This window comes from Haliotis asinina, chromosome 14, assembly GCF_037392515.1.
Source record: "Haliotis asinina isolate JCU_RB_2024 chromosome 14, JCU_Hal_asi_v2, whole genome shotgun sequence".
NCBI lineage: Eukaryota > Metazoa > Mollusca > Gastropoda > Lepetellida > Haliotidae > Haliotis > Haliotis asinina.
In genome coordinates this window covers 8,475,553-8,491,020 of record NC_090293.1, presented here as the reverse complement: position 1 = coordinate 8,491,020, position 15,468 = coordinate 8,475,553, and the positions used below count along the sequence as shown (strand labels likewise).

The 15,468-nt window shown below is 39.0% G+C and overlaps 1 protein-coding gene across 2 annotated transcripts in view; it reads right to left on the bottom strand.

Annotated features, from left to right (window-relative positions):
• Positions 1-1,672: 1,672 nt before the first annotated feature.
• The window catches only part of LOC137260614 (recombining binding protein suppressor of hairless-like), a 34,716-nt gene continuing 20,920 nt past the window's right edge, over positions 1,673-15,468 (bottom strand). For both annotated transcript variants that reach the window (XM_067798207.1, XM_067798206.1), the window contains exons 3-14: positions 15,009-15,231; positions 13,230-13,256; positions 11,838-11,933; positions 10,974-11,139; positions 10,262-10,436; positions 9,304-9,441; positions 8,613-8,725; positions 7,808-7,948; positions 7,338-7,493; positions 6,924-7,027; positions 6,670-6,751; positions 1,673-6,069 (exon numbers count right to left, since the gene is read on the bottom strand). In XM_067798207.1, the coding sequence (XP_067654308.1) occupies positions 5,899-6,069; positions 6,670-6,751; positions 6,924-7,027; positions 7,338-7,493; positions 7,808-7,948; positions 8,613-8,725; positions 9,304-9,441; positions 10,262-10,436; positions 10,974-11,139; positions 11,838-11,933; positions 13,230-13,256; positions 15,009-15,231 (1,592 nt within the window). In that variant the 3' untranslated portion in view covers positions 1,673-5,898. The remainder of the gene's footprint in view (positions 6,070-6,669; positions 6,752-6,923; positions 7,028-7,337; positions 7,494-7,807; positions 7,949-8,612; positions 8,726-9,303; positions 9,442-10,261; positions 10,437-10,973; positions 11,140-11,837; positions 11,934-13,229; positions 13,257-15,008; positions 15,232-15,468) is intronic.

The window sequence follows — 15,468 nt, the reverse complement described above, 5'->3', positions numbered from 1 at the left end:
TCAAACAATCTCTCTGGTTTTCTTGTCATTCGGGGAATACAGAAACAAAAAATATTAGAACTATTGCAAATTGAGAAAGGTGTTATTTGTATCAAGATCAAAAGGTGGTAGGTGGCCTGTTAAAGTGTTCGCTCGTCACGCCGAAGACTCGGGTTCCATTGTTCACATTGGCACAACGTGTGAAGCCCATTTCTAGCGACCTTCATATTGCTAAAAGCGGCGTAAAACAAAACTCATCAGAAGTACTTTATTTCATGTAGTGTGTATGATCAACGTCTAATGTATGAGACTGAATACTGTTTCATGCGTCAGCTGCAAGTATTAGCCAATCCTCATTAATCGGCTAATGCGACTTACGTTGGGCACCTATTCCTTCGAAGTTACATGTTCCTGAGAAATGGGGACAACAAAAATTCATGGAATGTGACTGATCACATTTCAATTGTTCCGCAGATTTTCCCCGTTCCCCTGACATCACGTCCTCTTCGTTTCCGTTTCAATCCCTAATTTCAGCGAATTAATGTTTCCTTGCATGTGTGGCAATATCATCATAGCATTAACTCGCGAGTTTCTAAACAAGAATCATAATCACTCCAAATCTGGGCCCCCGTTTTCCATGTGCGTGGGCTAAACGGGACAGGTTGTTTAAATACGTCAAGGTGTAATATGACAACAAGGGCCGTCAGATGGAACACTTCACTGAAGTGTGGTTGGGACTATCTCAGGTGTCTTCAGACTGACAGTACAGTTGATAACAGGACTTATTAACAATCGCAGGGCGGATATAGTCTTTGAACATGAAGAGTGGCAATTGAGAAGGCTAAGGCGTTCGCCTGTCTCCCCGAAAGCGGTGCTTCTTCTTCCCCCCGTGCGTGGCTAATGTAACGGAAAGTACATTAGCTAAACTTTGAAGACAATCTAGGAAGTTCACGTTCGTTTTCGCGCAAGGATAGTTCTGATTGATTTCGCGCAAGGATAGTTCTGATTGATTTCGCGCAAGAATAGTTCTGATCGGAACCCCGGAAACGTATCATTGCCATCCTTGTGCGTAGTCTATACACACAAGAAAATATGTAGTGTAGGGTCTGGTTAAGTCCGTTCGTATAGTAGAGATAGGAGTTCAAAGGTAGTTCCAGGCGAGAGGAACACATCGATACTTCCCTGTCAACAGGACGGATATTCAGTCCATATTCAGCAGATCCTTAACACAACTAAGGGACGTATCACACCAATATGCGACTAAACCCATTACAGGAAATGATTCTCATTAAAAACGGAACAATTTACCATTGATGACTACATTTACTGTAATGATCTGAAATTACTGGGTGATTGGCCATATTAAAAAGTAAGTGCGATTGGCACTTTCTTGAAGGTGAGTTGTGAGAGATGAGTAAGAGCTCTGCAGCACATATCACGACGCTAGAGACCCGATGGTCATCAAGGCCCGTTCAATCGCTAATACAAATGTATATAAGTCTCAAATCTATATTGTATCAAAAATAAATCAGGGATATGGCAACAAGTTTCGATCGTCACGCCGAAGACCCGAGTTCGACTCTACATAGGTACATGTGAAGAAAATTTCTGGTGTCCAACATCGTAATATTTATTGGTATACTGCTCACTGCGGCGTAAAACGTAACTCACTCAGAGACAACACACACCATGCTGAAATGTTGATCACATTTTAATAAATCTTATACAGAAGGCAATTACAAAAGCTAGGTCTGAAACTGTCTATATGTGTGACATATTTGTAAGTATGTACACTTGGGAGGCATTAGAAAGTTTCACAGTACCCCCTGATTCAAACAACGGTTAACGTTACGTTCTCTGTACATATAAACAATGCATAAACATATATAGAAAATGGTAATCAGTTAACTATCACGTGACGCCCATACGTCATTGGTTGAGTACACTATGTTCCTCCACCATCTGTGAACACATACAGCCTGAATGTTGTGTAGTAACTATAATTTAGCCAATGAATGAAGACATGTCAAACAAGAGGAATCCCACCGATTGCTGACCAATGAGAGCTCCCGTTACATCATACACACGGGTTTCCCGTGCAACACACAGCTATCGTCTGCTCTGCACATTATTTCAACAACCGGTAACGGCAGGATCGAAATACGCTGTGTGCCGACTGGGGTATTCACAGGTGATGGAGGAACATATTGTACACAAAGCCTGTGAAATATCAAAATTGTGTAATAGAGTATGAGAATTAAAACAGTTTCACTGAGGTGAAACCTTTTGCCCTGGGTCCCATTTCTCAAGGACATCGTAACCACTGACAAGCACTGAGCTACGATCCCTTTGCAAAACAGGGCAGTGGAATGAACTTTTGCCACATCCTATACACGAGTCAAGTTATATAAAAAAACTGCTTATGTTAAAGCCAGTAATACAAAATATCGCCAATGTTAATCTTCAGCGTTCATAAATTAGGCCCTAATTACCTTAAAGTCTGCCTATATTGTCTAAAACCTCGTCCACTGTACACACCGACACATCTAGGTCGACTCAAACCGTCAAACTCAATTAATTAGACCATAATAATTCAATGTGTTTCAATAAGTATTAGCTATTAAGAAAATCTGTTGTATGTGCATCCGAGTCTCTCTAACAAAACACGAGTAATGTTGTCTCTGTGACTGTCCCCGAATACACAGCGCAAGCACTCACTACAAGGGTTCCAGAAGGATCCAAGGCTGAGCAAGTTTGATTGAACACCACCTTGAACAGTATTTCAGTAAACAAGTGTCAGCCTCGATCCTGCTTTCTGTCACACATAATGAACATGAACCTACTGCCTGGCTTGAGACCATGTCACCATGGCACCAGCCCCATGTCATTTTCATTACTTTGTAATTTTGCAGTATTTATTGGTAGTGTGCAAAATGTTATTTAATGGTGTGTTGAGTTTAGCCCTGCAAAATGTTGTTTCACGGTGTGTTGACTTTAGCCCTGTTTGGCACATTTTTTCACTTATCACAGAGTCATTTTGATGTGGGAAGAAACATGACAATAACTATTTTTCATCTCTTTCGTTAACCCATGAGCAATAGCATGATGCTGACAGACCAATGTGTACAATCATGGTGAAGATCTGAACACAATAGATCCTGGAACAATGGAGCTAACTCTGGGCACTGAACTTTAGAATTTATGAACACCTCAATTTTTTATTTATTTTGAATCCCACCCCCTGACGTATCTAGTTTATGAATACTGAATGGAAACCAAAACATATTGCTCAATTAGGTTAGTGATTTCTACATCCACAAACAAAATCAATTTTCTTGACAACTATCTCCCTAATCTAAAACAACAATGTAGTGATGTTCACATGTTCATGAAACTACAATGGTCAAATACATGTCACCTCTTACCTACGAATATAAATGTAAGGGGAAAATGATATTGTGTCTTTTATTTAAAATATATTTATCCAACAAAAATCCTAGCACCATGAAGTCTATAATGTAGTTTGCTGATAGGACTTGAACACCTGTTAGCCCTGATACAATAGTGGATGATACCGAGACAAACCCTCAACAAGTTATCATCTGTATCAATTATAAAGAGTAACCAAGTTGAATAGCTGAATATATAATACTTAAATAATATTTAACAACTTCCATTTGCTAAAAAATCATTCTGAAAGTGAAGAAACATGACAGAAATACAAACCACCATCTGTAAGATAGAAGCGCTGTCAAGTTCATAGATAACACTTATTAGAATTAATGTTATACACTACAAATATATCGATACTCGGATGATGATATAAGTTCATAAAATATTAGAGTAACATTTTAGAATCAAGATATTTTTAAATTAAATTAATAATAACCATGAATTCTTTTAGTCAAAATGGACACATAATACCTATAAGACTAACATAATAATTGCTTTGACATATTTCCATTTATTTGAACTGCTTGTAAATTATGACTTTACTAAAAAGCATACAAGTTTTCTAAATGTTAAAAATCTTCAGCCCATCAGCAATTACGAACATCAAGTGAAAAACATGCGTAAGATAGATTTTTTAGATCTACAATATATTCAAGTTGAAACTTGGTAAACTAAAAACCCATTGCATAAAGTAACAAGAGTTATCTCCCTTGCATTAACAAACATGAGCGTTTGAGCTGTGATCTGGATTTTAAATATCCTTCAAACAGAGAATACAATGGGAATGATACCTAAACACATACATATACAAATCTATGTGAGTTTATCCTAGAAACATTGTCCTGTAGTACAACAGATGTTTGGTTCAGTGGGCTTGGTTTCTATTGCAAACAAAAGGATTTACCCATATTTAGTTTCACTGGGACTTCATCTACACCATTGCAGGGGACACCTGAAATGGGCTTGACATTGTATCCATGTGGGAGCTGAACCCAGACCTCATTCCTTAGGAGCAAACACCTTACCCACAAGGGTACCCCATCAACCCCATCACAAAGACCTACCCTGGACACAAGTTCTGTCTAATACATAACATGCTGTATTAAGTTTATGGCACTATTCTTTCATTACAACAGACGAACGGAGAGGCCAACAAACAGATAAAAACACATGCAAATTCACTGAAGACTTAAAATTTCAACTGCAGTGAGGTTACCATTGAACCAAAGAATAACAGATACTACCTAATAAATATTAATCTCACAATCCACAAAATGATTCTTGATGAAGAGAATTGTTTCCTTAAGAAACAAACGACTACTGAAATAAAAGACACACATAAATGATGTGATATTGCAAATTAAAATCTTAAGGTTGTTTGAATCAGGGCGAATCTCCATCCATACTGTTAAGACACACCTACCAATGTCTTTAAATACATACGCGGTTCGACAACTTTGGTTGCCTATTTCATAGACCTACATATATATGGTAAAAATAGAAATTCTTCCATTTTACTTTTGTACATAGTAATGGCACAAGTCTTCATACAATTTACAAGTTGCCCTTCAGGAAATTAGCCATGTACAACGCTGAGCTTTCTCTAGAGGCGCTATCACCCAGGTTAGTACAGAGGGGTTGTGACGCACGGGAAACTTGCAACTGTCTGCCGATTTGTGGCTGCTGGGTCACACCCCTTGTCCAAGGCACCCAATCACAGTTCTTCATATATACAGCACGGATTTGGTGATGTATGGAGCTTGGATAAAACAGTCTGGCAATGTCTGCATGGAGCATGTTTCCAAAACCACAACCAAACAGACAGGGGTAACTATTCCAGGTCGTAGGCATCACTGCTTGTAACTTCAACTGGCTTTCTTTGTCAGATACAAAATCACAGCTAAAAGGCCTCCAAAGGAAATCAGTGACGAGGCCTGAAGGATGTGTTTAGCACTTTTTATATATACGCCACAAAGTCTTGAGTTGTCTCCCAAAAAGGCACTGTGCTACCAACAAGGCACAGGAGATCGTAGCGCCGTCTATCAAGACCACACTCCCGTTCACCACTCAAAGAGTCGTCTCCCCTGTTTCCATTATTTACATGTCAGTGTTTTTATGTACAATTTATTCATAAAATACCATTATAAAAAGGCTATTCCTCTATTCATAAATATTGAAAACTTTTAAAAATTTGAATTTTGAAATCAAATTTCTAAAGGAAATCTAAATATAATTACAATATTCCTTTCAGTATTCATATAAAAAGTACCAACCTATAAAAAATAACCTACAATTCAAATGTAACTCTTCGGAGAGGAGGAACAAAAGACTGGCAACAGATGAAGATGTCCTAGGTGGACAAACATCCAAATTGGAGGTGAGAACAATCGATGATTGTTAGTGTCACAACATTGTGATGGCATATTAGTCTGTCCAATCACTGTGAGGATAGCTCTATCAGTCTTGTCACAACTGGTTATTGTAATTTGATGTAGAGTCTGGACTGGCCGTAGTGTTCCTGCCAAACAGTCGGTCCACTTCTCGACTGTGTTGTCTGGGACCGGGCTCAGGCGTGTATGTGAAGGTGAGTCCTGTCGCATAGATCACACCGTCGTTACGCACAAGGCATACTGGCACCTGCACAAAGAGAGCATGTCATTAGATATATTAACAATATTAAAATCAATTTGAAATTCAAAAATCTCAAGTTGCAAGGGCAGAGATTGTAAATCAACTTTCTTTGTGATATGAGACAAACAAAATGTCAGAAACTCGAGTATTCAAAGTAAGATCAACTGTGAAAAGGGTTGTGAATGAAATTTCTAAAATTTGACTCCAAAAATTCATTACTCATTGGGCCTTAAACAGTATTAAGTTATCCTACAGTGTGTCATTAACTCCCTGCCTCTATTAAAGAACGAATTAACTCACAATTTTTACACTCTTTTAACCATTACATATGAAAGACTTGTGATAAGTCTTAAGTGGAACATCAAATTCATTCTTAAAAAACGTGTGGTTAATTAATACCAAGCTATTAAAAGTTGCCAAAAAGTAGTCTGCTTCACTCTCACCCGCTAACAAAACCACAGACAGTTTGTCTGTGGATGGGGTGATGATACTCTGGCCAAGTGCATTTATACCTACTTATACTTGCAGCCACTGACAGCGTCATTGTAGACCTTCATGTTTCAGCAATGCAGTTTAAAACAACATTCATGCTTGTTTGAAACTTACATGTAACTGTTGCCTGACCCACTTCCAGCCGGCACGGAAGGCAGAGATGTCAGGCACAACACACAGCATGCTCTCATCACTCCTGAAAACATCAACATAAACATCATCAGCATCACAGTTTACAACTCCTGCACGAAGTCTTGAATCTAGCAGTCTCTTACATTAAGCCCCAAAACAATTCTAATGAAAATGAACCAGTGTCGGCTATGAGATGCAAGGTTACCGTTAAACTACACAAGGTGAAGGTCACGAACCTGAACATGGTCTCAGCTTCAACATCTCCAAACCACACTTTGAGAGCAGGAGTAAAGTTCTCTCCATTGAGTTCCAACATTGCAACATCACCACCTCCATTCAGCTGAAACAGTAATGTCCACAACATTTACATAGGACTACTTCTTCACAACACCATCCTAATTATAGTTGACATGAGTTATCTAACTTCTCACTGCAATCAGAAAGGTTTGGTTTGGGGAAAGAAAGGGAGAGAAGAACAAAGCAGAAGGCAGGAGAGAGCTGGCTTTAGACAGCTTTGAATGAGACAAACAGATACATGTGGCACTCTCAGAATATTTCAATCAAATGAGAACACTGGATCCTGGTAATCCTAAAGGGTTTCAATTCTACATAGCAACTGTAAGCACATAGCAATAGTGGAGTGTACTCACATGTAGACTGTGCACAACTGGGACAGGAGTTAGAGGGTTTTTCACCGGACCCATTCCCTCAAAGAAGGTGTATTCAGCCTTGTCCGTGCTGATGATTGTCCAAGATGCACCATCATTAATCATCTCCTTGTTTGGTTCTTTAGGACATGGAGTTGCCTGCAGGACAGGAACATGGCTGTATTTAGTATCATAGCACTAACACATCACTGTCACCTTTAAAGCAAATGACCATAGCCTATAATGCAAATGATTAACAAAACACAGACAAAACCTTGATAATACTGAGCTCAACACTTATGTGATATAACTTTGTTGTTATCTGTAATAATGCCTCCATTTCCTCATATTCACAACTGTTTGGTCTGTGGATATGAGACTGAATAGCAGTCTCTGAGACGCAGCCCCATATTTCACTTTTTCATCCGTTTTTTGAATGCAACCAAACATATGCTCAGCCCTTTACTACTTACCTGGAACTGTATGATTCTTTCCTGAGACAGGCACAGGTACATCCTCTCTGTGTCCTTCAGGTAGAAAGAACATTTGTGCAGCTGTGACACGGGGTCATCCGCATCTAGCAGTGCTGTCTGCTTGTCTACCTTACGGATTATCTGAAGACACAATCATTGCTCGTCACTATCACATGGACACCTGGGCTGTATGCTGAATTACTTGGAAATACCACAGCTCTGACCTCATCAAAGCACACACAAGACATACACATACACTTGTTGCGTATTTTTGTATTACCTGAGACGCAAATCGGTCTACATGGTTTTGTATGCTTTGGCTATTAACCAATCAGAATTCAATAAATCTACCTCAAACTTTCATATTTATAAGATTTCATATCAAAATTCGTTTACTGTTTATTCCAGCATTTGAAAATATTCCAGATATCTTGTGAACACTCCTGCCAAAACAACATTTAACATAACAATCCTTTCAACTGCATTAACAATTTGAATATATAGATACTTCTTAAGGATTGTGCATTAACAATGATAGCAAAAAATTCCTAACCATTTCTGATGGTCAAGCAGAGATTAACTGATTTTCAATCCTATCCGATTCATCAAATGATGGGACATTAGGAGCAAAAAGATTACCATTGACATTGATTTGACCTTGTAAACCCAAATGAAAGGTGATTTTCTGAGCTGAGAAACTTGACTAACTCAAAACTTTAGGAATGAAAATCTTTTGTGACACAATGCAGCTCCCTGATTCAACACTGTGGCCACTGAATCATGAATCATCTAAATGGGAACTGACCAGGCGGGGCAGCGCCATGCCCGTGACGGAACAGACCAGTTTGACCGTGGAGCCATAGTGGATGTAGCCATCCCTGACGGTGAACTCTTCAGACTCATCCTCATTGTCATCCACTGAAACAGTCAAGAATGGGAAAAATGAGAAGCAGCGTTTGTATGGTTACTGTCCTTACACAGCAAACTGCATCCACTTGCAAGTAGATGTCCCTTGTATCCCTGTTTAAGTACAAAGTAACATGCCACAGTTTAATACTGTTCTCCCAAACTGTAGAGTTTGCTGATTCTCAATGATATTCCAGCAAAATGATACTGGATTGCCAATAATTCAATCTGGACCATACACCAGATGTTAATGAAGTCATATTGAATCGCATCGTGGGAGTATGATGTCAGACAATCAACCAAGTAACTAGGTCAGATCAAGTGGTCCATCCCTCAGAAGTTGCCGGGAACTAGTCATAACCAAGAGTGAGTGAGTGAGTTCAAATACGACCTTGCATCAGTGTTATTTCAAAGCAGCAAAGCCATGTTTACACATCCACCATAAATACAATTTTCATTTCAAAGCAATTCTTATATTCACACGAGCACTGTAATGTTATTTTCAACTGAATATAGTGTTGCATCAAATTAAAAAATCATAAATATCCCAGAAGTCCCATCACATAATCCTAGAGTTCTCGGTGACTTACATAAGTGTATTGTAAAGGCTCCCCACTGCGTAGAACTTGCATGGAAGTTGCCATTTTCCACATGGAGGTAGCGAGTGCTCACAGTCTGGGACCTCAGTCGGTTGAATAATGCAACTTTGGTCCCTGAAGCTATACATACTGAAATAAACAGAAAACAATAAACTGCACACATTTACTGAATTAGAGGATATCAACACCAGCACTAAACACTATCATCCAATTTTCACACTTTAAGACCAATCTGATCTGTTGAGATGCGATAAGTTATCTCCCTTTAACCATCATCACCATTAAACCTTGAATGTGAAAGAAATTGTTTCTTTCACTGCAGCTTGGAATACCAAAATATGATACATCATTTCTGAAGACATTTCTCATAACGCACATGCTAAATTGGACACAGAGTAAAATCTTGTTTAGGAGACAAAGTCTGCTTCCCAAATCTTACTTGACAGACCATGAGGACTGTTTAAATGTCACATCTGACACAATTAATCAATTAAATTATTAACATATTCCACATTAAAAAAGGTGTATACAACCAACAGGATAGTTAATATTTTCCTGACAACATCTCTTGCGATTGATCATTTTGCCAGCCAGAGTTGTACAGGTCAAGGATCATGTGACAGACAGGGTGATTGAGAAAGTTTAGTTTTACGTAGCTTTAAGCAATATTCCAGCAATATCACGATGGGGAGCACTGAAAATGGGCTTCCACACTGTACCCATGTGGGAATTCAAACCCAGGTCTTTGGTGGTATAAGCAAACGCTTTTATCATTAGGCTAGTCCACCGCCCCGAAAGCCAGTAGATACAACGCTGGATAATTGAGTGGTATAGAGTGTGAGGCTTTTTTTGACATTCTTTATCAATGTTGACAAAGTTTATTCTCAATGAATACATGAAAAACTGTTTTAAGAAGAACTATTGGTAAAAATAAAAAGACACAACTTACAATCTGCATTTTTAAGTGACTGCTTTTTCTTTGAGGGTTTTGAGATGACCTTTATCCTTTTACTGTGGAACAGCCCAATGTCTTGCCCATTTCCATGAAACATTTTCACAGATAACATAAAGTGTTTTCTCTTATCAGAGTCCGATATATACAAGGTTTTAGCTGCACAGTAATTCTGAAAAACAAGCAGAAGAAGACTATGTAATGAAATACCACTTGAACATGCATGACAAAACATGGCACCACATTCTAGATTCACCAGATCTAGGTTCATTATATTTTCAATACAGATTCAATTCTCAGTTATGTGTAGAAAAGAAGGACGGATACAAATCTTACAAAATAGACACTATGGGGAGATCCAACCCTTCCTAATGGGTGAATGAGTATGGTTTACGCCACTTATAGCAATATTCCAACAATATCATTGCAGGGGACACCATAAATGGGCTTCAGACATTGGACCCATATGTGGAATCGAACCTGGTCTTCAGCAAGACAAGCAGATGCTTTACCATTGGGCTACCCCATCTATTCAGATAAACTGTCCCTCCTGAATTTGCCAAACCTAAAGTTCTCTCTCCTGCTCCAACTATTCTCCCCTTTCTTTGTGTCTTCCTTCCTCTAAGTCTCCCCACTCCCCATTCTTTACGTCTCCCCCTTCCATAAGACACCCGTTTTGATGACCCCCTTCTCCTGAATGTCCTCTCACCTTGCCCTCAAGGTTGAGTTGTACCATCTCCTGGTCGGAGTTGCCGATGCCCATGAAGGCACACACTTGTGTGTCCTGTTCCGATGCCCCATCTTCCTCCATCTGCTGTTTCTTCCTCTTCCACCCATTGCCAAACAAATATATACATGGGGGTGGGCAGAAAAACCTGCACAGAACAAACACACCATCACTCAACAGGCTACATTTTTTGAACTGATAAATCTACACAGAGGACAATACAAAGTATTTAATCACTGAATTAATGGTTGATGCTACGTGCAAAAATCCTTGCATTCATATTTTATGAAACCATTACTATAAAGCAAATGGCTAGCATAACAGGAAATGGGCTTGAATTTCTAAATCACTGTTTGTTTGCTTGTTTGCTTTTCCATGCTTGTTGTTTAACACCACAGTCAGCCATATCCCAACTACATATTGGTATGCTGTAAATAATCAATTCTTGACCCTACAATCCAGTGATCAAAAGAATGAGCAACAATTTCTGTCGCTGTCAGCAATATTCCAGCAATATCATGCTGGGGACACCATGGGCTTTACATAATGTACCCATGTAGGGAATCAAACCCAGGTCTTGAATGCGATGAGTGGACATTTTAACCTCTAGGCTACCCCACCACCCCAAACGATATCTTAAATTTAAAGCATAGCACCTAACCTCAAAGAGCAACATGTTGCTTGTCATGTTCAGTCTTGATTTTTGAATGACTATTATCAATATAATACATATTTGACAAGCAGTAATATCACCCATCTCCCGGTATAAGAAATTGTATGACCAACAAGACAAACACATCCCATAACCAAGCAATTAATAGATAGTTAACTTGTCTTACTACTTACCTTTTCTCGTTTCCGTACGATTTCTGCGCCACTTTGGCATGTAGTATCACAAGGATCTGATCTCCACGATCTCGTAAGTACTTCCTCATGTTCTCCCTGGAAGAAAACATCATACTACCATCACATCTACAAAAAAAGGTAGTCATTGATACCCTATTTTCAGGGTCCCGTGATTTGTGTTTTTTTAACATCATAAAAGGTATTAGTTCATCTGCCCCTAGATGAGACAAGACAATCCAGTGACTGATCATCATGAGCATCACAGTGACATCACATCTACCTGATACGGCTTGTTTAGTATGACAAACAGTATTTGTCCATCTGTCTTAAGACAGACAAGACAATCCAGTGACTGATCATGAGCATCACAGTGACATCACATCTACCTGATACGGCTTGTTTAGTATGACAAACAGTATTTGTCCATCTGTCTTAAGACAGACAAGACAATCCAGTGACTGATCATGAGCATCACCTTCAACTAGGATCAAATGCTGTCAACAATCCCCTGAGTCTCGCCATACATTCCTTCTATATCTTGCAGACACCTCTTGCCCTAAATTTACCCACAAAAATTGAGATTATTGTTCAACCAGGTTCATGAATGGTTATACGCTTGTAATATGAAACAGACAATACTGTTCATGTATCTGAAAAAGCTAATGAAATTTTAACCCCTAACACAAATAAGAATATGTTTTACCCAACATGTTACTCCACTGTCTTGTGTAGGAGCCAAGGTTTGTACTAGCATCAATACAATCCTTAGCCTTTCTAAACACATGAATGAATGTTGTTTATGACCTGAACAACACTTTTCAGCTAAACATCTGCTTGATTCATGGATTTATGGAAGATTCAAATGATGATAAGAACATTTTGCTGTTCAAAACTCCGGATTTTCCTCCTTCTCTTTCTCTTCATTGATTCTGACATCAGTGAAATACAAGTCAGCCCAACAAAGTCACAACGTAAGTTGCTACTTGAAAAACGTGTATTTGCAGAATTTTTTTTTTATTACGCATTTAAGACTTCTGCAGCCAAATACTATCTACAGGTAGATCAAGATTAAAAATTCCCTTAACATCATGAGTGTGTTATTTGAGTTTATAGTCACATCTGCCACATCTCAGCCCTAAGTCACGTGATAAAGGTAATAAATAGGTGTCAATAGTAAAATGGGAAACGCAAGTATTGTGCTTTGGTCACGATAATGTCCAACATTGGAAACAATGTAACAGTGATACTAGATATAAATATATAGAGAGCCTGCTAACATTGGCCTATTAGCCTTATATCCCTGAGAACTTGACAGCTACTCTGCTACTCAGAGATAAGAGACTGGTCCAGTTTCACACTGGGAAATTACAAAGGAGGAACAGAAACACTTACTTTGTTAATTTCATGTCTTGAAGAGCACTGAAAAAAGAGAGAACATATTCCCATTATATAAGTAAAACTGGTGACTGAATCAGTTTTGGGGAAGTGTAAATCCTAAACAATTAAAATACTTTGGCACCATCAGTACTGCTACATTAACAACTGATTATGTTTAAGTCATTTTATACACAAGGACTATCACAGACATGGCCATATGCATGACATGCTAGAGCTACAACCACTCGACTAATCCACAGCTTTGGTCCCAAACAAGTGAGTGAGTTTTAGCACAGCCTTGAACACTATTCCAGTTACACATCGGTGTGTCAGTTTCAGAGGGATGAGTGATTGAGTGAGTGAGTATACTTTAACGCCGCTTTAGCAATATTCCAGCAACATCACAGCCTGAGACACTAGAAACGGGCTTCACACGTTGTACCCATGTGGGGAATCTAACTCAGGTCTTCAATGTGACGAGCGAACGCATTAACCACTATGCAAACCCAACACCCCTTCAAGAGGAAGAAAGTCCAATGTGATGCAGGACTTCTGACAAAAGTGCACAGCTTGGGGGCTGACAAATCTTATACCATAATTAGGATGAGCTTGTATCTGAACACATCACAGGTTTCTGGCCTGCACCTCACCACTGTCAATAATAAACTCATACAATACAATGCAATTTTAAAAACACCATCAACATAAGGCGTACCCTGCTAAACTTGCATGTTTACTACCTCAAAATAATACTACTTAACAAATCATACGCGAAAGAGAAAAATGCATATCATCCAACAACAAAAATTAAAAAATAAGACTATCAACAATCCTAACAAAGGGCTTAATTACTTTTGCTTTCAGCTATTAACCAACATGTGTGTGCTTTAGTGTAGAAGTTGGCAAACACATTATGCATCACAGATTTCACATGGACACAATGTCATACATGTTGGACATGTGATACATCTGTGATTGTGACGTAGGGTGTCATGACACCCTTCACTGTTAAACTGGACATGATGTACACAAAGCAGTTGAGAATGATGACTCAGTTGGATCATGTCTTGGATGACTCTAAAAACAACATTGTCCTTTCCATAAAATGATTTTCAGTTTAAGTCATTGTGAACAGGAGACACAAACCAAAACCGGTCCATAAATATCAAAATTCAACCTTGTTGGATAAGTAACTTTTGAAACAGATGATATTGTTCATGGGAACAGCTGACTGAAATAAATGAATGAATGAATGAATTCTTGAAGCCTATATGTTGCAAAGAGTACCCTGACAGTTGACTTCCCCAATTCCATTTCAACAAATGATGAGAGCCCATACCAATCACAAATCATATCACTTTTCATCTTCACCAATCTATTGCCAAACTAACGATTAACAACAGGACAATAGTTAGCCAAAAATGCCTCTCTATTTAAAACTGCCTTCACATATGATATATACAAATTGCAAATTGTTAATTTAAGGCAGTGATAAGGAGAAAACAACAAAACACGAAAACTAGTAGGTTCATATTTTCATATATCTCAAATATGTGTGAGTATTGGTTTTACACTGCTTTTAACAATATTCCAGCAATGACAGAAGGGGGACACCAGAAATGGGCTTTACACATTGTGTCCATGTGGGGAATCAAACACTGGTCTTTGGCATGACAAGTGAACACCATCACTACGTGGCTACCCCAGTAACCTGAATCAAGATATTAACCTTGACAAGCTAACACACAACCTGCTGCCTTATCCTACAGAAGGCCAAACTAGCTCAAGTCTTACCTTGGAGGTGAGGGGTTGTTGTAAGCTCCTGTGTGTCTGGGGTCCACGTCACCATGGTGCCGCATCATGGGGGGTGAGGGGGTGGGTAGTGGGCTGGGTGGGGCCTGCATGGGATGGGTGAGGGGCACTAGCCCCATGGGGCTGGGGTTGTGGAGGGGCATCAAGTCACCATTGATCTTGTCTGGTGGAGTCAAGGAGCCTGTCATTAGATGATGGCTTCCATCTGAAATAAAAAACATCCGCATAAGATTTACACAAATTCATAGGTTATATAGGGCAGCACAAATTCGGAATGTTATATAAGTTCGGATGTAGGTTAGAGTTTCGGTTTGCACTGATTATACTTCTAGGATTGGCAGCTCCCTTGCTCTTGCACCACACGTTTTTCCCTGTATTTCGTTTTGCTTACAATTGGCGCTGAGTTAAAGATTATTACTTCCCAAAACTTCATCCTTTGAAG